At 38.6% G+C, this 24,568-nt stretch overlaps 2 protein-coding genes across 2 annotated transcripts; both read right to left on the minus strand.

The window, feature by feature from the left end:
* Positions 1–7,904: 7,904 nt before the first annotated feature.
* LOC128200688 (aquaporin-like) lies at positions 7,905–13,753 on the minus strand. Its single transcript, XM_052894908.1, has 6 exons — positions 13,449–13,753; positions 11,143–11,339; positions 10,131–10,355; positions 9,347–9,484; positions 8,890–8,970; positions 7,905–8,686 (listed from the first exon to the last, which is right to left on the minus strand). The coding sequence occupies exons 1-6, from the start codon at positions 13,492–13,494 to the stop codon at positions 8,552–8,554; spliced, it is 822 nt and encodes a 273-aa protein (XP_052750868.1). The 5' UTR covers positions 13,495–13,753; the 3' UTR covers positions 7,905–8,551.
* A 2,316-nt stretch (positions 13,754–16,069) lies between these two features.
* LOC113517964 (brahma-associated protein of 60 kDa) lies at positions 16,070–24,335 on the minus strand. The gene is given in 10 exon segments (XM_052894906.1): positions 16,070–16,316; positions 18,455–18,565; positions 18,926–19,021; positions 19,101–19,475; positions 20,351–20,479; positions 20,777–20,859; positions 21,056–21,318; positions 22,201–22,351; positions 22,354–22,423; positions 24,031–24,335. Coding segments are annotated over 10 exon segments (1,632 nt in total). The 5' UTR covers positions 24,172–24,335; the 3' UTR covers positions 16,070–16,103.
* Between the last annotated feature and the right edge of the window lie 233 nt (positions 24,336–24,568).

A 24,568-nucleotide genomic window follows, 5' to 3' on the forward strand; every position in this document is an offset into this window, starting at 1 on the left:
CACACACACACTTACATATACTTAGATTGCAAGTAATAAGAACATTAAAAAAATATAGAAAAAAAGTTTACATTTATATATAAAGTGTAGTTGAAAACAGTCAGTGTTATGGAAATGAATAAGGATACCAATTCAGCTTAAAGTTCCCGCAGAAGCAGAAACGCTGATTTTCAATTAACACCTCATCACCTGGCCCGATCCATCAAGATCATAAATTAACAATTAAACTATAATATATAATATATAAACATGCGTAAAGCAATAGAATTTGTTTAAAATAATGATGCGTAGGTATTCTAATAAGTTATTATAATCTTTATAATTAATAAACTGTACCGCGATTTACCGAGAGTATTTACCTAGTGGCGTATCATACGCTAAACAGCATTACTTGGTGTTTCCAATTTTATTAAGTGTATTTGGAATCGGAGATAGAAATTATAAATTTTTTTTTTTTTGTTCTACTGTTTGTACAACAGATTGTGCTCTGAGATATGGTTCCATATGACGCTCACGACCACTGTCTACTATCGTACGGCTTGCCATCACCTTCATACAGGGAATTCACCTTTATACCCTACAGCCTAGATGGTTGTGTACAACGCGGTTTCAGATATGTTTTCTCCTAAGAACATTCAGGTTATGGAATGAGCTTCCTGCTGAGGTTTTATCAAGGGACTACAGTATGGGGTTCTTCAAAAGAGGGGTAATATGGCTGGTATTGTAGGCGTTCAGGCTATGGTAATCGTTTACCATCAGGTGGGCATACGGTTGTTTGTTACTTCAGGGGTATAAAGAAAAAAAAATATTAGGTCCCTATAACGTATAACTTCGGTAGCTACAATGGCTACGCATCTTCTCCATAATTAACCGGTTTCTGATAGCGTGATTCGGATTGGTTCGTGTGACGCCAGAGAATATCGATACGGTAGATAACCCACGGGCCCGTGGCTCAGGCCAGGGGACGTATCGTACTGACCCTCGACCTCACCCTCGTCCCTCGCCCCCCGTGCCCCGCCCGTCGCCCGTCGCACGTCCAGCGCGTGGCAGAAGCCGCAATCAGCTTCAGTAGGCGTTGCACATTATATAATCAGCCACCAGTTATCATACGAGACGAGATAGGGTCACGCCCGGATACTTGCGTTGGTACATTCTGGAGAGGAATCAACAACTTATCTCAATCTTTATATAATAATATCACATTCAATATTTGTGCACTGAACGTTGCACTATTTTAACTAGTTATTACAATGAGAACAAATTAATAGATTATCATCCCATTTGCACCCTAATAACAAAACCAAGTATATGGATTACTTTATTTTAGATTGTAGATCACGAATTGGCCGGAGGCATGTGGGGAGACAATCCGTGCGCTAGGCAAACGATATTAGTAGAACGGTAGGCACGACCTGGATGCGCATGGCGAAGGGTCTCTGGCGGAATAATGAAGACACCTATACCCAACAATGAGTGAATCCGGGCTGAAATCGATAGATGGTAGATTGCGACTGGACTGTGGGATATTTTTCCTGTTTACTACCGCACCACGAGGATAGGTTTGCGATTGCATTCCTATACGGTAGACTATCCACCTTCATGTTTTGTGAATATTTAGGTTTGCGAACATTTACATAGGCCTCGCTGTAATATTATAGGATTGTTTCTTTAGCGAGCCAACCACAATGGTAATATACTTTCTAAAACCTTTACAATCGATTTATTTTCGAAAAATATTATATCAATGAGAAACCGAGTGAGCAATTATTTCGGTTCATGCACTGTTTGTATATGTACTCGTATTATATTGATATAAAGGTCGCATTTTACACAAACGTTTACATTTAGTTTTTATTTAGTTTTTCATTGATTTTTTTGCTCATTCCTATTATTACAGCTTCTGTTGCTTCATATTTTAATGAGGTAATTTAATTGTAATTTTATTTGTTTAGTGTTGATTCACTATGCATGTATATATACATATAATTGAAGCTGTGTATTCTATGTAACAATCACTTATTAATATGATGTAATTGTATAGTCCTGGTTTTCCAGTATAAATAAATAAAAATCTAAAAATCACAATAAATGGGAAAGTGCATTTGTTTGTTACCTCTAAAAGTCTTACGCGCTTAACAAATGATTATGAAATTTTATATATGTAGGTATTAAATGGAAATTACCGAGGTTCATACTTGTATGTGGGTCACATAGATGAAGTCTATAAATGTTGGTATATACACATAAATATTATGTTTGTTATGAAAATGAGACTGAGTTAATTACTGACATAAATAAATAACTCAGTCTCATACTGACATAAATATCTATCGGCCAAAGGAAAACACACACCACATTTTGTTGTAATCGATAACATTTTCTTATCTGTTGTTCCATCACAATTAGAACGAATAAATAAACTATGCAAGTTTGCTTTGACATACTATTAATTCCGGGACACAGCAGGGAGATGGCGTCATTATAAAACACCTACCCAGGGAGAAGAGTGCGGTGCAGGGAAATTGTGGCCGTCGCCTCCATGACTGGCGCATGCGAGCAGGCGAGCACATCACACTGAAGCGCCGCCTGTTCGCTAGCAGACACTCGTATTTATACTCGAAAGATAGTGTGAGATAACGTTAGATAAAAATAGTTATGTCGCAATCTAAGTATATCTAACATAGTAATTATTATATGATATGATGTTTCATTAATATACATATTTCTCTTCAGTGAATAAGTACCTGAATAAGTAACACAAAAAAAATCTATATCATGTGAAACCAGGTAACGAACGTGTAGGAGCACAAGGTGCCATATGCGTAAGAGTGTACCTATTTTACTATTTAAAGTACCTACTTTCCCACAGGTGGGTAAAATTCTATACGATTCGCAGTGGCTTTTGCAAAATATCCCTAATAATGTACACCAGAGTGACAAGAGGTCATATATCTAGTAGCATGAAAATAACTGGACCACCAAATAAAGAATAGGTATTCGTAATTTAGGTAGTAATCTTATAAAATGTAATTTTCCTGAGATCTTTAAGCCCATTGAGTAAATGAATGTATTCCGCTAGCTACTCGTATCTATGTACAGTGTCATCTGGTTATCTAATCTCACAGAAGTGGTCCATAAAACGTTTTGATTTGCAATAACTTTATCAAATAGTGCTCACATTGTCATTATCACTTCATAAATATCCACTTTTGATATTCAGTTTGAATCCATTATTATGCAATTATCTTAGCTATTATTAGATATATAATTTGCAATTGAATAAAATAGATTTTTTCAAGTCATGAAAATGGAATGGTAACCCTATTGTGTTGTGTTATCGATAAGCCAGCAGGATATCAAAGAGGGGTTGATGGGTGAGGATGAAGTAATGCAGTCATAATCTACTTGGATACTGGCTGGACTCCATTACCTATTAATATCTGTTAGTTAGTTAGTCAGTGATTTGCTCTTTTGAGGACAAAGCAGTAAGCTGAGTTGTGACCATTTTGTGTTACTGTGGCACACACATGAAGGGGAAAATTCATACTTATTTTCTGCATTTAGTTTTTATTTTTTTATTTTCTGTATATGTATTTTTTTATTTTTTTTTTCACTGTGGAATTTATGGCTGTTGTGGTTGTTGTGCTGTACGTAATGCAAATAAATTATCTATCTATTTAATTTGCGCAAATTTAGAAGTAATGCTATTCATATCGATATAAAATGAGGTGACTAAGACGTTGTACGCTTTTCGTTTATAATATAAATGGGTCTAGAGTACAGTAAGAAATGGATCAACGTTGGAATGTATATTATATTAAAACCTACAATTATTATTCAGTAACATTCATTCGTTTATTTCCGTTATATTCATTTTACGAGTAATGTTGCCGGCCGTGCTGGCTGTTGCTACTAGTTTAACACTACGCTTTGTCATCTAGTGGTTGTGGGTTCACTTCCCGCATAATACATTTGTATTTGTGAGTATGAATGTTTGTTTATATTAGTCTAGGTGTTTTCTATATATTTTGCTACATTAAGAGTGTTACATATAGTTTATTGCAATACTTAATATAGACATGGTAATATAATAGATTCACACTAGTTAAAAATGTATATAATAGGTACTTAAGAATAATCGTCATATTTATGTGAAAATATGTAATTACTTAATATGTATGTACTTACAAAAAGAGTATATAAATATTTCTATTAGTTGTGAACTGCCCACAGTACAAGCTCTGCTTAGTTTAGCACTAGATGGCGCCGTGTGACGTGTCCAGTGGTTTTGTTATTTTTATCAAGAAGTTTTTAAATAATAATAAGGATGACTAATTAATTATTGGTAATTCTATAGTGTAAGTTGAATTGTTACTGTATTTATTACAATTAAACATTGAAATAAAATTATATGTGATTTTAAAACTATTATTCTAAGTGCCGGAGAATGCCAGATCTTCGTTATTTCATAAAAGCTTTTTTTTTATACCACTGAAATGGCAAACAAGCATACGGTCCATTTGATGGTAAGCGGTTACCGTAGCCTGTGAACGCCTGCAATACCAGAGGTATTACTCGCGCGTTGCCGACCCTGAAGAAACCTCTTTACCCCCCTTTTGAAGAACCCCATGCTGTAGTCTCTTGGGAAAACCTCGGCAGGGAGCTCATTCTATAACCTGAGTGTTCGTGGGAGAAAACATCTCTGAAACCGTGTTGTACGCGACCATTTAGGCTGAAGTTTCTCAGTGCATGGTCGCAACACAGGTAGGAACGATTGGTTAACTATAAAGTTCCGGTCATTGTGGTTTTGGCAGATATTAAAGGTATGAAATATTTAACATAAATTCGTCAAATAATAATAAAGCGTACATGTCTTATATTTTCTTCAGAATAACATTAGAAATAAAGTCATCCATAGCTACATACCTTTACAATTCAACAAATTGTAAGTGTATTTACGTTATGGAATAAAAGCTAAATTTTATGCATGTTATTTGAGCAACAATTAGAGGATATTCCCTCAGTAGTCAGTTTTGATTGTTCTAACCCCGGGCCAGACAAATAAATAGCAGTTGGAGATGTTAGCGCAAGGCATACGTACCTATAGGCTATGCGTGCGAATAGGTGCGAGTGAGATAGTTTTTGGATTTATCAAATAATTTTATTATGTAGTTATTATTAACTAATGTTTGACCATTATTTTCATATTGATAAATGATGAAAATATAAACCAATTAATAAATATATAATAGTAAATAATGTTTTGGAATTACATAGACGTCGTTATATCTTTAAAAATAATGTAATTGTAGTCACCATCTACTCTATCTTGCAGTGGGAAAGGGATTGTTAGCAAAGTGGACTACCAGTTCCATTGCTAGCAGTATACTCTATCAGGTCGACCTCCACGTGGTTCCCCTTGGAAAAGAAAAAAAAATCAGGAGATTAGCAGCACGAAATTATTTATTCTACACCCCTGCCCAGCGAGTGTTCGTAATGACTATAAAAGCTAGCACCAGGTTCTCTTTTTTTGACGTGAAGACAAATAATAATGTAAAGTGCACATTGATTGCTAAGCAGCAGCAATGCTACTTCTAAGTTGTATAAAAAAAAATGCATTCAATAAACTGCAGAGTTTTTTCAGTTCTCTTTTTAACTTAATGATATGTACATACGAATGAAGTCGCGGTAACTGCTAGTATAAAAATAAAAGAAAATATGCATTTATAAGTTTATTAGTTTATTTTAAAACATGTTTTGTAATTTTGTCAATCATTATCTTTATTGTTGTTTATTATCACTGCTACTGTAACTGAATCCATATTTGTTTTATAAACTGCACAAACAAGTAGTAAAACGTGAACTGTCAGTCGGTATAATGCATGTGAAGAGTTGACAGAGGATGCACGATGAATGATTGCAAGACTTTACTCACTATTACTTGCACTGCACCTAATACTCGGACGTGGGGGGAAAGGGATTGTTAGTAATGGAGACTGAGAATCTCATTGCTAGCAATATACCCAACCAGCTCGACCTCCTCGCGGTTCCCCCGAAACTATTATGATTAATTCCTGATGAATTCATCATGATGGGCTAACTGGCCTGTTTTCATTCTCATCTATCACCCTTCACTGGTGCTCTGCCAGCGTATCCCGTTCGCGCAGGCAGGATTACCATTCCATTTTCACTCATAAAAAAAAAAACACTCAGACGTGTACTGCTTCGCGCTCGCACTTACTCCTACCTACACCTTAATGATATATCGAAGTCTACAAAATTTCAAACATTATTTACTAATTTATTTGGTTTATTAGGTTTGTTAGATTAGGGGTTAAATCTGTTGAAACCGCTTGGCTACTGAGGAAACATCTAACACTTACCTAAGGAACATGTATAAAATTCATTATAAAAATTAGTCCGTTCTCAAGGTCGTCTTGAAAAGATTGTTCTCGGCATTAAGACCGCCTCACTGTACTTATACAATTGTATCGTTATATTTATTAATTGTCTTGCTTATTCCTTATAAGAATTATAATAAATTGCATAATGCAAATAAAATATAAGGGTAATTCTCATGAAATCTCGAAATTCCAGTCCTAGTAGTTTTTACAATAAACTTAACAGACTTAGGATGGTATTTTATTTTTTATGATGCTAAAAATTTTGGTAATAATGGAAATGCAAATAAAAAATATATATCATTCATTCCCAAACTAAGATTAAAACATTGTATGAAGTTATTATAGAAAATTTCTCAAAAAATCTGTTTGTAATTATGGCTAGTCTCATACAACAACTTTTTAAAACTGAATTTAAGATCATAAATCATCAACAAGTTCTCTAATGTTGACTCAACATGTGTCCCATGAAAAATAATCATTCCCTCATATCATTATCAACAGTCGATAAGTAGGTATATTTATGATGACTTCAATAACATTATCATTAGTTTTTGATAGTTGGTAGTACGGTCACTTGTTCGGAATGGTGAATTGACCTCACGCTTGCTAGAGTACTTGTTGGAAATAAATATCCATGAAATTTTGTAAAGATTATATTTTAAACAATCATTGGTAGAATAAACAAGGTAATTAAAATATGAATTTTGATGAAGTAGTAAAGTATGTTTTTGGAGGTAGAAAGTGTAGAGAAAACAGTTAGATGGTAACAAGAGGTTATGTTCGAGATTTTTTAGGTTATGGTTTATTTTGTCATTCCCTCATCATCATTCCCGTGATCAACTTGATTTTCGTACCTTCCGAATTTTTAAGTTAATATAACCTAGTAGAATTCTAAATGTATTTAAAAAATAAATGATCGAGCAATGAACATCATTTCATTTAATTATTTTTGTTGTTCAAAACTCATTTATTCTCGTCTAATTACATGAATAATATAAATTTAAGAGAAAATGAAGATCAATTAATTCAAACAATTTTCATTAATTTATTAATAGGTAATTTCGGGATTTCATGAGAATTACTCATAATCATTCATTCAATCAAAATTCAGTTTTCATACCTTAACGGTGTTTGGCTTCATCCGTCACCTATCATCCATCACTGGTGCCCCGCCGGTGTATACCGATAGCGCGGGTGGAGTTACTATTCCATTATCATCCATTAAAAAGAAACGGTGTTTGGCAAGTGGTTACCACTGTGTTAAATGTCTGGCAATGGATGACGTGATTTCTAATATTATGTTGAAGAAAATATAAGATAATTACGTCATTTTATTTTTTTACAGAAATAAAGTTGATATATTACATTTTTACGTTTGCTATCTGGTATTTGCCAAAGCCACGACGACCCATCGTTGTAGTTAGCTTGTCGTTCCAACTTGTGTATGCAGGCATGCACCGAGAAACTTTGAGTTATTATAAAATAACGAAGCTCTGGTAGTCATGGGCTCTTAATCTATATTAAAGCTTATTTATTTATTTCTGTGGTACATTAACAGATTACAAACAAAACTTTTAACAATAGAATACAACAATAGTATTATAAGTTTACAGTCCAATTGTAGTTGTACTCAACATTCACAGAGATGAAACAGCATACGTTGATTTTTTATATTATCTATCTATTTAGAAATTGGCGTAAGGTTTCAGATTTGTTAATACCTAGTTGTAATATTAATAACTCGATTAACTACTGTGTGTATTATAATTTAGGTGTATAAAGTTTACTTATAGGCTATACTCAATTTTAGACTCCTATCGAGTCCGAGACTACCAGGGTAATCTCGAAGCTCAATACGCGTGTAAATTTGATTCTTTTTCGAAATACTGTTATATTGAAATGGTTTACAGGTCCGGACAGGGAAAGCGTAGTAATCGGCTAGTGATATAACATATTTATTTATATATTTACAGGATTTCAAATCCATACTGTATCGTTTTCCTTTTTAAAAGTACAGTCTGAGGATGGTTAAATTTAAGTTATGTTTTAGTATGCGAGATATAGATATAGATCTTGGCGGCATTGAAGACCGAGGATTTGATAATTGAACACGTGTATTGAACTTGTGAATGTTATAACGTCAGGTGTCAGGCGGGCTTGTAGCGCGGCGCGGCGGGCGGCGCGGCGGGCGGCGCGGCGGGCGGCGCGAGCGGCGCGCGCCACACGCCGCGGTACAGCGCCGCCGCCGCCGCCGACCCGCTCGGCGCGCCCGCCCAGTACACCTGCAACACCACACCCACCATCACCGGATGTCGTACGGCGCCGAGAACCTGCGCCACGGCCACACGCGATGCGGATCCGATCACACACACACGCACGCGCAGTTATACGTTAAACGGAACGGAATAGCGGCTAAAGATCAGAATTGTATATTTCTGGTAAAAATCATGTTCGTATAATAATATATATAGCACGTAGTACTGACCCAGTGATGCGTCCAAGTCTTGGACCAGAGTGCGGGCGCGAAACTGCGCGCCGGGTTCATGCTGGCACCCGTCAACTGGCCCTGTAATTTTTTGTCAACATTTTACTAGCACAGTTCACATAATATTATCACTATGCCGTAGTGCTAGTAAAAATCTCAATATACATTGCTAGCAAAACATAGTAACATGTCGACCTTCACGCGATTTGCCCTGAAAACCATCATAATTGGCGAAATCCAAGATCAACAAAAAATATTATATCCACAAGATAACAAAATATCTTTTTGTTTGTGAACATGAAATGTTTTTGTAGATAAATGTTATTCCACCCTTTTTTCTGTGGCTATTTCTCTATCTTCCACACTCATGATAAATTAATGTAGAGATTATCTTTCTACGGTAATACTGTATACAGCGTGCGTGCGTGCGTGCGTGCGTGCGTGTGTGCGTACGTACGGCGGTGAGCGAGAGCGCGGCGACGGTGAGGCCGATGCGCAGCGGCCACGAGTCCTTCAGGTAGCGGTTGCGCGCGTCCCACGAGGCGCAGTTCGCCAGCGCCAGGCACGCGCCCAGCACCGCCTCGATCGTCACCGCCTCCGTCAAGCAAAGTACAAGCTTTTGTCGATTGTTCAGTACACACGGAAAATGGGTGCATATCGACCGTCCCTATGACAGTCGATATGCACCCATTTTCCGCAAATCTAAGGTTGCGAGAGTATGTTTTTGCTTTGCGATGGTTAATATAATTATTAATTTTACCTAATTTAACTAACAGACGAGGAAAGGCTCCCCATTGTTGGCTTTAATGAATATGGACCTGTTTCATATAGGAAAAAGGCAATTTATTAAAAAATAATCAGCAGGACATATGACTCCGTCGTAAGGGTCTTGGGTTCTCTCTGCCTGTCACAAGGGGCCTGGAGGGACGACAGGTCAAAAATAAAGAAACCCATAAATTCTGGGCCTACAAATAAGTGTATATAGTCGGGTAGTGAGGGAGTAATGTTAGTAATGGGGTCTAACTGACCCATTGCCAGCAATACACTCTATTAGGTCTACTTCCACGCCGTTCCTCCTGGAAACCATCGTAGTTAATCTAGCGGAATTCGTCACGATAAGCTAACTGACTTGCTTTCATTATACCTATCATCCCTCACTGATATTTAGCTAGTGTATATCGATAGCGCAGGCGGGGTTACCATTCCAGTATCATCCTTTAAAAAAAATTGGCTAGTGTTACCTGGTAGAGCGAGAGCCCGTCGGCGGGCAGCGTAACACAGACGGCGGAGTGGCGAGCGTCCACGTGGTCGGGCGCGGTAAGTCGCAGCAATGCGACGCCGGCCACGGCGCCCAGCAGCTGCGCCACGATCTCGGCCAGCGCGGCCGCCGCCCGCCACCGCCCCACCACCAGCCCCGCCAGCGTCACCGTCGGGTTCAGCTGCGCGCCCGAGATGTGGTCGAAGCACTGCCGATACCATCCCATATCATTATCGTAATGCAGAGTTTGCGTTCGCTGTACTTTATAACTAAACGAAGAACAAGTATTCTACTCTTAGATCAACAGAGATTTAATAGAGATACGGTTGAGTTTCTTGCGGCATTTTCTCAGTAGATAACATTTTTTCAAATCTTATAGTAGATTTAAAAAAATTACAATTTAAATGTGCTTGTAGTAAATAAGTCTACTTGAATAAGGATGGTTTGAATTTGAATTAAAACATAGAATTAGGCAACTTAGATTTACGAGTATTTATGTAACTGGATATGGCAAATATATTGACGACCCATTTGACGAAAAATGATAATAACCGCCTGTAGGCACGACGACGTCATGGCCGTTATACAAAATAGTGTAACGCTATCGGTGTATTACCATTCCTGTAGACTAAGTTATTATGTTTCTGTGTTTTATAATTTCACTACCATATCCCTGGAACTGGAAGAGCTGTGAAAGTAATTCATAATTTAATTACTATTAATACGTACTATAAGCGTTTGGGCCATGTGGTCCCAGCATAGTGGCATATTACCACGACTTCTTTTACTGTGGGTGTCTTAAAAAGCGACTAAATAAGAAGAAGGCGAGGGATGGGCAGCAGCATTTCTTTTAAAACATTTCTAAAGCCTAACTGCGCTTGCCAATTGGTCTGCCAGGCGTGACAACTACTGTCAACCCAAGGAGAGGACTTATGTTCAGCAGTGGACAGTTAAGAGCTGATATGATGACGATAAGCATAATTAAAAATGCGTACTTGCACTATGAAGGCGACTATAAAGCCCGACGCGATGGCTCGGTACAGCGGCGACGGTGACGGCAGGCCGCAGGTGGACAGGCAGGTGAGGAACAGAAGCAGGCACGTGCCGACCAGCTCGGCCGCCAGCGCCTGCCACCTTATGCCGCTGGGGGCACCTTCGCCGCGCATGCATTCGCAACATCCGCAGAATCGTACTGTAAGATATTATAATACGTTTGATAGATTTGTGATACTCGTAGTCATTCTGTCCATCAATAATTTTTTTGTTGTAAATTTATATTTAAAAAAAGCAACAGCTGTGTTCCTTGCCCGTTCTTTACAGTTGAAATTGCATTACGAACTGGGCGGTAGTTTCATAAAAAAATGCCTATTATTAAATTTATTTGAATAAAATTTATTTATTATTATTATTTATAAGCATACATATTGCAGCAAAGTTGAATCAGATGTAGAACTGTTCTGAATGCAATTTCTAAAACAAATTATAAATTTTCAAATATCAATGTGTCTGTACTTACTATGTTATGAGATCAGCATGTTTGTGTATGAATGGATATACCTACATATTACTTACTTACCTATACTAATTGTAAATATAAGAAAATGGTTTGCGTGTAATGCGGACATTGTTTATGATTTACATGAATTACGCGCGAGTTAAACCCGTTCAAATGTTTTATTTCTAATGTCCTCTATACTGCGAAAATCTAGGAAACTAATACCGACCTATTTAAAATAAATTATAATATTTCACATAGATAGATTGTTTAATTGAGTATCCCATTGCTAAAAGATATACAATACCTCCTCGCGGTTCCCCTTATTATAAATATAAATAATCATGGTTAATTCCTGATAATCATCATGATGGGAAAACAATGTTTTCATTCTCACCTATCACCCTTCACTGGTGCTCTGCCAGCGTATCCCGTTAGCGCAGGCGGGGTTACCATACCATTTTCACCCATCAAAAATAAAAATATTTCACATAAAATTTATCAAAGAATTATAAATATGTACATACGTGTATACCTATCATATTATGGATTAATCCATTGAAAAAACTTTCCTATTGCGTGTTTATATAACAACATAAAAAATTTAGAATAGGTATTATGTAGAGACGTTCATCTTAGATAAAGATTACCGCTTATTATGATATGGTTTTATTTTTCTCAGATTAACATGTTTGGATTACCCAACTGTATGAGCTCGAATGGGCGAAGGTCTGCAGTATGTAATTATGATAAAAGATTCATAGATATGAATATTATTTTATCATCTGTTGTAGAACATATGTATATAGTACATGTATAATTGTGTTATAAATACGCGGTAACAAGTAAGTATATATATATATATATATATATATATATATATATATATATATATATATATATATATATATATATATATAAAACATCACAGTGGACTATCTGATCTGCCTTTTCATTTTCACTTATCATCTTTTACTGGTACCCCACCAGCGTATATCCTTAGCGCAGGCGGGGTTCCATTATCATCCATTAAAAAAAACAGCCTAAAATCATTATATAGCATTGTAGAGCATTGTAGGCGACCTACGTATAACTGATACACAGGATGCATGTATAAAATATTTGGCAGTAAGCCTTAATTAATTTTAATTTTCACTCAGTCACGATGTGTCCGAGATATTTGTTTATATTTTTGCCGTGTAGCAGCAGTGCTTGCATGGCTGTAGATATGAGCCATGATATATTTTTGTATGAAAGAATTGCACTACCATAGCCCAGTTACGGCAGGGAAATTACAGGATCAAGAAGCATAACAATTTAGCTCTTAGAAACGCGTAAGGGGCACCATGGCGTCACTGTGCAATTTATACGATGCCCATGGTGCTGCTCATGTTCAGCACTTTCTATCGGGCGAGTGGTGAGCTTGTTTGTGTGGAAATTGTTTACTGTTTACAGGATTCTTATACAAGAGAAATTGGAAACATTAAACACGTAAATGGTCAGTAAACTGGATCAAGTTTTACTGGTAAGACTCCTTTAGAACACTTTAAAATCATCCAAGACTTGCTTTAGATATCAGTGTGTAAACTATATATTTTTTTTAATTAATTTTTTTTTTGTATATCTCGACTTGAACTCTATGAAAACTGTGTGTACTATTTTCTATTCAACACTATGGTATAGTAGTTACTTAAACATGGGACTAAATTACGTATTACTTGTATAAGTTCTTAACTAATAATAGTTCTTAACTTTAATAATAATGTGATCAAGAAACCCAAATTAAACACGGAAACAGTAACTTACTACTGCTGGAGTGCGAAACGGCGTCAGGGTCTTCTTCTGAGGCCATATTTCTTCACTTCATCCACTCGTACTATAAGATTTGTCTGACTACTGGCGAGTTTTGTTTGCTATCATTGGGGTCACGTGTCCGCGACATAAAGGTAGCTCAGACAGTGACAGTAGAACGGAGAGAATTACAAATGCACGCTACAATACGCAGTGTTTCTCTAACAACTACTATAATTAGACACCATGTCAACGTAAGAGGCTCTATCAATCTGGCGTCGAGTGATAAGTCGTCTCATTTTAAAAGGCGGACATTATCGTGTGAATTACGGCCCGGTGTTTGATCGGAGGCGAGCGGCCGACGTACAGGTGTTTTATTATTGTGTATTCAGTATTAGCGAATGGCGACAAGCGCCTTTATGACTAATGCTTTTATAAACTATTGTCTTAGGATCTACTAATTACTAATTTTCACAATCTGAATCTGTCTTTTGTAGAACGCATGTTTTTTTTTTGGAAATTAAGAATAGTAAATATGTCACAAGCCTATATCAACATCCGAACCTGTGTCCACAGCAAGCAAGTTGCATTCGCGGTGGGTCGTGGCCGCGAGCGAAGAGAGGCTGCTAGGCGCAGCGTGTGTTCGCTGTCGCACTGCCTATATCCGTGGTTTTCATACGGCTATTTGCACAGTTTTCTTTATATGGAGTGACAATTTTTATGACCTTATCCCAGAACGTTATCATAGTTCAATTTATCTAATAGGAAATTACGTCGTATGGCGTGTGATGTCATCAAAATAGATATTATGTATACGAATAACAAACTATACACATATTCCAAACTAGCTGATGTCCGCGTGGTATTTGTTATTCTTGTTTAGTATGTATCGATGTATGTACCTACTTATTTATTATGTCTGCGAATACTGGATCAAAATTAACAAATAACGTGTCGTTCTCACTCTATGCATTAGGTTAAAATGACTACTTACGTAGGTCGTGCACTAAGCTGTATAAATTATAGTTTTTTAACTATCCCACATTACTGGGTACAGAGGAATAACACAAGTCCTCAGGAATGGCAACACATGGGGGGTATAATGGGCGAAACAGTATACTCTGTTATGTCCATGGTACTGCTCATGTCTATAGGCGACGGTTACCACTTTCGATCAGGTGGACTGTCAGCTTGTTTGCCATTCTAAGTTGTATATATAAAAAAAAAATAACATAGTACGTGTATACCAAATTTCATAGTGACTGGTAAAGCCATTAAGGCGATATAAGGCAATAAAACAAATAAACGCACTTTTATATTTATAATATTAGTAGGGATTAATCCGACATCAGAATATTTGCTAAGTCGTAATAATCAGCGTTTATCTCTATGGTGTAAGTGCGAATTTGAACTTTATCAGGCGCCTCGTAATACTTACCATAAACGGATTAACTATCTCGCCGAATAAAACTGTTCCTAACAGATTGTTTTTTTTAAAGATGTCTTAACTGATTTCTTATTAATTTGTGGATGTTATATATGATGGAGATATAAAATTTCGACGTGCAGCTTAAGGTATCATTAGTACTATTTTTATGTTCAGTAAACGTTAAGTTTTTTTTTACATAACATTCTTCGAGTATATTTTGCTATATTTTAAATAACTTACTGTTAATTTTTAATATATAGTGAATACATAATGAGAAGAGCCTTAGAAGATTGGGAGGGAGGCGTCTCTGTCAGGGCTGTAAAGATCAGTAACCTCCGATATGCTGATGACACCACATTTTCGAGTCGCGTCGTCACAGACGGAACTCACCGCATTATACAACAGAGTGGAATATGAGAGTAGAATGGTTGAACTTGAGATCAACAAGTCAAAGACAAAAATCATGCTCGTCGATAGAACCAGCCAATTATCTAGGATTGGTGAACTTTTTGATCTGGCGTTTGTAAATGAGTTCGTCAATCTAGTATCTTTCCTGACCAACGAAGGAGGAAGTGAGCAAGAAATCAGAAGAAGGACTCAAATAGCAAAGACCGCAATGAACAAATTAACATGAATTTGGCAGAACAGAAAGATCTCAAATGTCACCAAGACAAGACTAGTCTATACTCTGATTTTCTTGACATTTTTGTATGGAGTCGAGTCATGGACAATAAGAGCAAATGAGCGGAAAAAAGATTCATGCTCTCGAGATGCGGTGCTGGCGAAGGATGCTGAGAATTCCCTGGACAGCAAAGAGAATGAACTTATCTGTCCTAGCGCAACTCCGCATGTAAGATAGGTTCTCGACAGTCTGCTATCGGAAGATTCTTGGATACTTCGGTCGTATTGCTCGTCGATAGTGCGACAATCTAGTAAGCTAACGGTTGTAGGCAAGATAGAGATAGATCACCTAGGCGATGGTTGGACCAAGTAATCGTCGTTACGGGACTGTTAATTGCAACTGCCCTGCAAGAGGCTGGGAATCGTGCGAAATGGAGTAACATCATAAGAGAGGGAACAGACGCTTTTCAAAGATATGACCTTCAGTAATGAAGCGGGCGAGGAGAGAAAGAAAAACATACTTTGGTAATAAATACATATTTTACTTGAGGTTAGCTGGGTGGGCGTGGCAATAAAACGACAGCAGCAATGTACGAAACGTGAGTTTATTAGAAGTGCAGCTAGAGGCGGGTGAGATGCGCGGCGTGCGCGGCGTGCGCGGCGGCGGTGGAGGCGGCGGCGAGCGCGTGGTCGAGGTCGCGGCGGCGCGCGGCCAGGCGCGCGTGCAGGTAGCGCGCCGCGCCCTCCGCCGCCCAGCCCTGCGCGTAGAACGACGCCAGCCGCTCCTCCTCGGGACTACCACCACCCGCGCCACCCGCGCCGCCAGTCATCGTCTGCGGACACGGACGCCACGTCACACCACCTCGTTCCCGGACTAAAAATCCCATCGCTAGCAATATACCCCCCAGGTCCACCTCCTCGCGATTCCCCCTGGAAACTATCATGGCTCGTTCCTGATGAATTCATCATGATGGGCTAACTGGCCTGTTTTCATTCTCATCTATCACCCTTCACTGGTGCTCCGCCAGCGTATCCCGTTAGCGCGGGCGGGGTTGCCATTCCATTTTCGCCCATTAAAAAAACTCCGAGCCAATCGCTATGCCCGTCAGTACAGGAGATGCACGCTTTTCCTCTTTGTCCATAAAGAAACGCATCGACTATATCTCGCCGGGGATCGATGTACATATCCATATCAGGGTTTGCTGGAGAAAATCTCCTTCAAAGACAAGCTCGCCCTCGTGCACGTTTGTTTTTTATAAAAGACTTTTTTTTATTTTACAAAAATTCTCATCTCCCCTCTTAAGGAGAGGAGATGGCAACTAACCCCCGGCAGAAGCACAGTTGGCCGGGGTTCAGGGCCCCAGGGAGAGAAACCGACGTACAATGCAGGCAGTATCTAAGAGCACCGCTTTCTGCATCTATCCCGGGAGTGAGCCGCCTCGGAATCCCAACCGTCTGAGATGTTGTTTCAGAATGGTTGGGATAAGTAATACTCCTTATAAAAGTAAAATTTGAATTCAACGAAAACGGCGCGCGTGAGCGGTGCAGGGGAAGCGGGGGCAGTAACTTCGGTTTCTGGGAATTTAGACGCGATGGAGCGTTTCACCGGAGCGGACCGTGCGTTATGTGTGCGCGAGTTTTATCAAAACAACAATTCGGCAACCGTTGCGAGGCGTAAATTTCGAGAACACAAAGGTTTACACAACTTTGATGACACCCAGCTCTCCAAACGATTAAGAATTGGGTTGCTAAGTTCGAGGTAGTAGTAGTAGGAGGACCGGTTCGACGTTAGATAAACCGCGGTTGGGTCGCCCAAGGGCATCACGTACGGAACAAAACATCGACACAGTGGCACAATCTATTCGTGAAAATCCTACACAGTCAACTCGTAAGCGTTCCAGTGCATTAAACGTATCCAGGACATCGTTACAACGGATTTTGAAGAAAGATTTACTTATGCTTTAATGTCCGAACATGGTTTCAACAGGATGGAGCAACTTCCCACACCTCCAATACTGCTATGCCCGTTATCCGTCAACTTTTTCCAAACAAAGTTATCTCTAAGAGAGGAGACATTTCCTGGCCACCACGTAGCCCGGATCTGACTCCAATGGATTTTTTTTTGTGGGGCTACCTTAAGGCTAAAGTGTACGACTCTAACTCGCGGTCAATTAATGACCTAAAAGAAAACATCCGCAGAGAAATGGCAAGCATTTCAGCAGTGACGTGCCGCGCAGTCATCGACAATTTCAGAAGGCGTTTGCAAGAGTGCCGTGACTGTAACGGATTACATTTGGACGACATTATTTACAAAAAATAATTCCCGTTTTTCTAGCTATATTTACAAATAAAAATATTATTCATAGTGTAATTAGTTTTATTTTAATTAATTTTTTTCATTACTAAGGACTTATTGGCCACCCTGTATATAAGAATTGGAATGATTTCGGTGGAAGCCACCCACCACATTTAGGTCACCTCGTGAGTCAGGTCGAGATATTTTCTCTTTTTCTCAGTTTCGGCTTTCACGAGGTTCTCGTCGTGCGGTATGGTGACATCCACCAAAAACACTCTTGAAAGTGCCCGATCCATCACCACGATATCAGGTTATTATTATTAGTATCTTCATACAAATCCAGATTGCTATATTGTTAAATTTGATTCAGGGCCTGTTCACTATAACAATTATTGTCTTCATTAATTATAAATGTGAATTCGACATTCGTTGTTCTTGTCAGTGGCTTCCATGGGGAGCTCGTCATTGTACTCAAATGGATAATAATGACTCGTAGCCTAACTTTATATTACATGTTCAACAAACTCAGGAGTAAAACGATTGAAAAAATATTATCAAACTCTGTACGGAACATAACGTCGCCAACGTTACAACGACGAATTGAGAAGCTCCTCTTCATGAGAGTCTAAAAGATAGACGGAGGAAACTTGTGTTCGTATCTATTCATGCACATACCTTGAGGTCCCGCGACTGGCTGACGAGCCATTTCTGTATGAACTGCTGCGGGTCCTTGCTGAAGCTCAGGAAGAATTCGCGGTTCGTCTTCAATTGGTTTATTGTGTCCACCTGCAAACAGCGCGGACAACATGTAGAAATGCAGTAATTTTAGAAAAATGAATGCTTTGGAACCATAGCATATACATCAATAATATCGTGGTAAGGAATAAAGTACAACAATTTAAAAAACAGAATAATATTTTGTGAGTGTGTGTGTGTGTGTGCGAGTGTGTGTTGCCACTGTGAGTGTACGCGTGTGCATGTGAGCGCGTGTGTGCATGTGTGCGTGTTATTACGAGTTAGAGTGAGGGTATATTCTTGTAACATATTAAGTATACTTACTGACATTAATAATATTAGTAATTTTTTCGAGACGATGGCTTAATAAATGGTCATGAAATTTGGCACAGTAAGATTCAGTGAACTTACCGTCTCGTGTATCTTGGAGTCGAGCCCCTGGATCTCCTGCTGGTTGGCGGTGCTCAGTAGGAAGTTGTTCATCTGCGTCTTCAGCGTGTCGTCCACCTGTGACACGTGCATGAGACGTCAGTATTGTCACGAGGATGCTTGTGTAGGAGGCGGCATGTGCCGTACGTGGGGTTACCTCTACGTCGATGTCGTAGCAGGCCGTCTGCTTGGTGTCGTGCGGCGGCTCGACGGCGATGACGTGGTTGATGACGATGGGGTCGGGCGCGTGCAGCAGGCCGGCCAGGCGGCCCGGCACCTCGGCCAGCTTGAGGCGCGGCGCTCCGAAGATCTGCTCGAGGTACTTGTCGCACAGCACGTGCTCGCGCTCGTGCGGGTCCTGCAGGCGGTGCGTCTTCACGTACTGCCACAGCGCGTTCACGATCACGGGCCGCGTCTGCGTGTGCACGCCCAGCAGCCGCGCCAGCCGCTGGTCCAGCTTGAACTGCAGCGGCTGGTAGTCCAGCAGCAGCAGGATCGTGCACCGCACGTTCTTGTACCCGGGCCGCTTCACCTGCACCAGTACCACCTTACTATGCCAACTACTAGCTACGACTACTATTCAATTTCAATTTTGCCATTTGCAGTACAAATGTCATGAAAAACTTTATGTTATTTTGATAAGCATTGTAGAAATGACATTTGACTATGAAGATATCAAACTTACAAGATTATATGTCATTGCATTTTTATAACTATTGATAAAACATATAAAGACATTTTTGAAGAGCAAAATTCTTATTTTGGAACTGTAATGGCACATAACCTGGGAAACAAATAATTAGTCAAAAACATTTTTGTGCCAACTATGTAACTCTGTAAACAAATTTTGTTCTATTTTTATACTCTTCATATTTTCTCAATTCTTATTACTACTGTGTGCAAAAAATCGAAGATATTTATTATAAAATTCAATATTTAGGCATATTAAATTGAATGAATTTGTCACAATACAATTTTAAAATATTATATACAAATACAAAATATATATTACATACATGAATGTATACTACAGCATATAGACAATTTTTTTAATAGGAAGGGTTCACACACAGTTTTTTAATGAGACCAACATAAATGTGTTGGTCTCATTAAAAATGTTGTGAAGCACTACATATGTACTTGTTCAGTACATTACTTATTTAATTCTACACATACATAAAGCATCAATAGGATTCTGAAAGTAATAGAAGAGAAATATATCTCGCCTATAATTGGGCATTTCATTCAGATATTGATCTAGTCGGTTGGGTTGCATCTGAGTAAATTGCTTAAGTTAAATGTTTACTTTAATTGCTTTTCTTTTTTTTACTAACATAGTTTGTAAAGAAATTGTTATTATCAAAATGGACCAAAACATAGTTTAATTATTATTATTATAAACCATACCTGGAACCCATCAGTCTCTTGCGTGGTGAGTGTGCGGTGCCATTCCACGAGGTGGTTGTCAGGTCCGTACAGCTCTTTATCCAACTCTATTACCAGAGACTTAAAGAATGATGAGAATTTACGCTTCACCTGGAATATTACACAAGTATACATTACATTAGGATCATTTTTAAAAATCAAGTTTAAAATGGAAAACATAAGATGTCGGTTGTAGCTTTATTTTCAGTTGCAAGTATTTTGATGATTCTGTTTTTAATCAAGAGGGTTTACTCCAGTGTGTAGAAAATATAGTGTTGTAGTAGTAACAGAAGTTGATTTGTTTTTTACAGAATCTTATTAAATTAAGATATTTGGTGTGTAAATTAAAATATACAATAAAGCGCAAATGAAGGTTGACTAGATTATTTTTAATAAAAAATAAAGCACCTTGTTAGGATCGTTTTTGGAGTCATCTAGTAGACGGCCTTCAACACGCAGCTCCCACGACGCTACTGCATTCTCTCCTTGTCCTATATCACAGTAATTTATAAATCTTTAAAATTTGTAGCAAAAATAAAATTGTGTTTTGATCAACTTTGATTAGTTTTTTTTAATATTACTTAGATAGTTTTTGAAATTGGAAGTCGTCCTATAGCAATATATACTTTCTTTATACAACACTGTCTGGTGGCAAAAAGCTATAATATAAACAAAGCAGGGGCGTACCAGGATAGAAAGTGTTGGATATGAATATGCGCAGCTTGCGCTTCTGCTTCATGGGCCGCTTGAGTGCCTCCTGGATGTCGAGTCGCTTGCGCATGATGGTGGCGTCGAGCTTGCGCTCGAAGGCCAGCAGGTCCATGTAGGCCTGCGACTCGGGCACCAGGTCGCGCACCTTCTGCGGCAGGATCTTGTCCGCGAGCCGCTTCTTGCGCTTGCCGCCCGCGCCGCCGCCGCCGCTCGCGCCGCCTACGCCGCCATACGCCTCCCTGCCCGCAGAGGGAGATTTTGTACAAAAGTCGTTTGCTTGGGTACCTCTATCCCATTCGTATTTCAACCGTAAAGCAGTTGTGTTTGCATGACTGTGTTTTGGTTTGACGAATGGGATATGGCGTGAATTTACAGGGTATGGAGGAATAACACCTGAGTCCTCAGGAATGGCAACGCATAAGGGGTATCATGGGCGAAACAGTATACTCTGTTATGTCCATGGTACTGCTCATGTTTATAGGCGACGGTTACCATTTTCCATCAGGTGGACCGTCAGCTTGTTTGCCATTCTAATGTGCAAAAAAATTTAAGTTATTTAAAAAAAAATGATAAGTATCTAATATAGTTGTTGTCGTTGCATAAATTAATCAGTTTTTACCAAAATGTGACATTTACATGTTATTCTGTAATGGCTAATAGGTTCGAAATTTTATGCAATATAAGACCACCGATACCTACCCTATTTAAACGATAATAAATTTATTATTATTGTTGGAATCAAATGTTATGTAAAAAAAAAGTAACGTTCATCAGGGACAACATGGTTGGTAATTTTGGGGGAGGAAGGGATCGTTAGTAATGGAGATTAGTAGCCCCATTGCTAGCAATATACCCTGTTGGGTTGATCTTTTGGTGGTTTTCCCTGGAAATCATCGTGATCAATTTATTGTTAGATTTGTCACGGTGGGCCAACTGACCAGTTTCATCTTCACCTATCATTCCTCATCGGTACCCTGCCAGTGTACACCGTTAGCGAGCGGGATACCATTCCATCGTCACCCATTAAAAAACATGGTCGGTGGAGGTGGAAGCGGTGGACGGCAGGCAGGGAATAGGAGTGACGTTGAAGGGATCAAATAGAGAGAGGGAGGAGTAGTTACGGCGTGTAGAGCGCGGGCTTGTGCTGCGGCGGCATGGGGCTGCGCGCGTCCTGCCGCTTGGCGGCGGGCGGCGGCGCGGGCGCGCGCGCGGGCGGCGCGGCGGCCGCGCCCGCCGAGTACCCGGCCGCCGCGCCGCCGCCCGCCGCGCCGCGCCGCCGCCCGCCGCGCCGCCCGCGCCCGCCGCGCCACCCGCGCGCGGCGGCGGCGTGAACCCGCTGCGAGCCTGTGCAGTACCATACGTGTTAGTAGCCACTCCTGTCTCACATGATGCAATTGTTCCAAGGCACACTGTCTCGAGAGAACTATGAACAATTAAAGTGAATTGAACTCAAAGTTTATATGAAAATTAGTACATAACACAACAGATTTGTGCTCATACGCAGAGCAGGGACTATGTGACATGTGTAATAATATTGATAGGTAGAGTAGAAATTAAAGGATTTTCAAATTCAAATCATCTCTATTAAACTTGTTTACGAGCACTATTCAATCATCTTTTTTTTAAATCTATTACAGGGTTCAGTCGATTATTATTTGTTGAAAAGAACCCACAAGAAACTCAATTACGCTTTTAAAATTATGTATATTTATTTAAATGTACTATGACTAAAATTACATGGTCATTGAGAAGCCTGTACATAATCAAATAACACCATACATGCTTGTCATTCAAGTAATCATTTAGAGTGTATATAATCATGTAGACTTTGTTCAGTGTTTTTTTAATAATAGTTTATTTTAAAATGCAGCTTGTAGAACAAACTTTGGTTATGAATCACCTATCATCAGCATAACACGTCTATATAACGATTCTGTAAAAACCAAGCCTGAACCTGATATTCACAATGATAGTCACTCTGTGTTCATGGCTAAATTAAAATGTTGATGTACCTCGCTATTGCATTATATTTATTTATAATTTAAAATATTTAAATTTTCTTTCTTTCTTTCAAAATTACAATTTCCATTGTTTATGTTATATTATTATTCATATTGTTAATATTTTTATTCATTTAATGACATTTAATAATTTAATTCTATTTTAATGTTTATCAAACACAAACGTGAGTGGCAAGAGCTCCACCGACTAGAGCGCAGCTCTTAAATAGATAGATAAATCAAACACAAGGCATGCTGTGGTTGCCTATAAATGTAAGAACAGTTAGATCTAATCCACCAGTGTATTGCACTGAAATGTTTAGCTGTATTTTATGTTGGTGATCCTATAAATAAATAAATTTATTAAAAGGTAGATCCAAAATATTCTTTAGTATTTTATTATAACATTTAATGCCCTTTCCCATAAAGATCTGTTAATTTACTAAATATGGTGGGAGAATAATAAAGATTGAAAAGGGAGTTACTTCTCTCTCCCATGGAGAAAGTGGTTGTCATAGGTTTTGTGTGGTTACCACTGTTTGTGTGGGTACCAATGTTAACCTACTTTTCTATATACTATTTTGGGCTTGCTTTTTGTACATTCAATGCTATTAAACATGAGCATAAACATAAAATAATTGATGTATAATAGGAACAGGACCACCCCTGAGGGTACACACTGACTGGGGTCATTTAAAGAAAAAAACTATTTTAAACTTAAGTACTTACTTTTAAACTAAAGTTTGAAAAGTCAAAAGTTTTATTTATTGAATAGAAAGTACCAATATAAAATAGTAGCTATAAAAAATATTAAGAATATTCATAGATTAGAATTTGTTTAGTTAAAGTATATAATTTTTGTAATGGTTTAGAGATATGTAAATATGGCTACTTTAGTAAGATGTAACATCTGTAACAGGTATGATAGAGACATTGACAGTTTATATTTACCGGAAAATTAGGTCCTGGATATGGTCTTTGCTGCATTGGGGATCCTTGTGGCTGTGCCGGGCCGGGATACCGCTGTTGTTGCTGCATAGCACCAGGCGGAGGCGCCGCGTTAGGCCCGCCCGCTGGGAATCGTTGAGCCATATTGCACTTATTTAACTATAAAGATTCCTTAAATGTCCATTACATTTATTTATTCGTTAATAATACACAGTCTACACCATTTGAAAAGTAAATTAGTTATTTTTCTTAGATTGACGAAAATCTACCGACGCCGTTTTTGTCGATATTTGACGTTTAAAATCAATTTGATAATTTTGACAGTGACACTGATGGCTGACATTCTATGACATTCCTGTTCAAGCAGGTCATAGATATAGATAGTGTCTGTAGAAGTAGTTACTCATTACATAGATTAAGGATAATACCTGCGGTTAAGGATAATAACAGCTAACGTAGAATTACTTTATTTCAGAATCAGAAACGTCCTTATATTGACAAACGAAACTAGAAAATTTATTTATACAACAACTTAGAAGCT

This window comes from Galleria mellonella, unplaced genomic scaffold (genome assembly GCF_026898425.1).
Source record: "Galleria mellonella isolate WM207_F2 unplaced genomic scaffold, CSIRO_AGI_GalMel_v1 utg246, whole genome shotgun sequence".
In the NCBI taxonomy this organism is placed as follows: Eukaryota; Metazoa; Arthropoda; class Insecta; order Lepidoptera; family Pyralidae; genus Galleria; species Galleria mellonella.

Coding starts and splice junctions, on each gene's coding strand:
- LOC128200688 (XM_052894908.1), bottom strand. CDS start 13,494: ATGGCCTCAGAAGAAGACCCTGACGCCGTTTCGCACTCCAGCAGTA. Junction 10,356..11,142: donor TAGTCGCCTTCATAGTGCAA/GTACGCATTTTT, acceptor TGGTATCGGCAG/TGCTTCGACCACATCTCGGG. Junction 8,687..8,889: donor AGACTTGGACGCATCACTGG/GTCAGTACTACG, acceptor GTGGTGTTGCAG/GTGTACTGGGCGGGCGCGCC.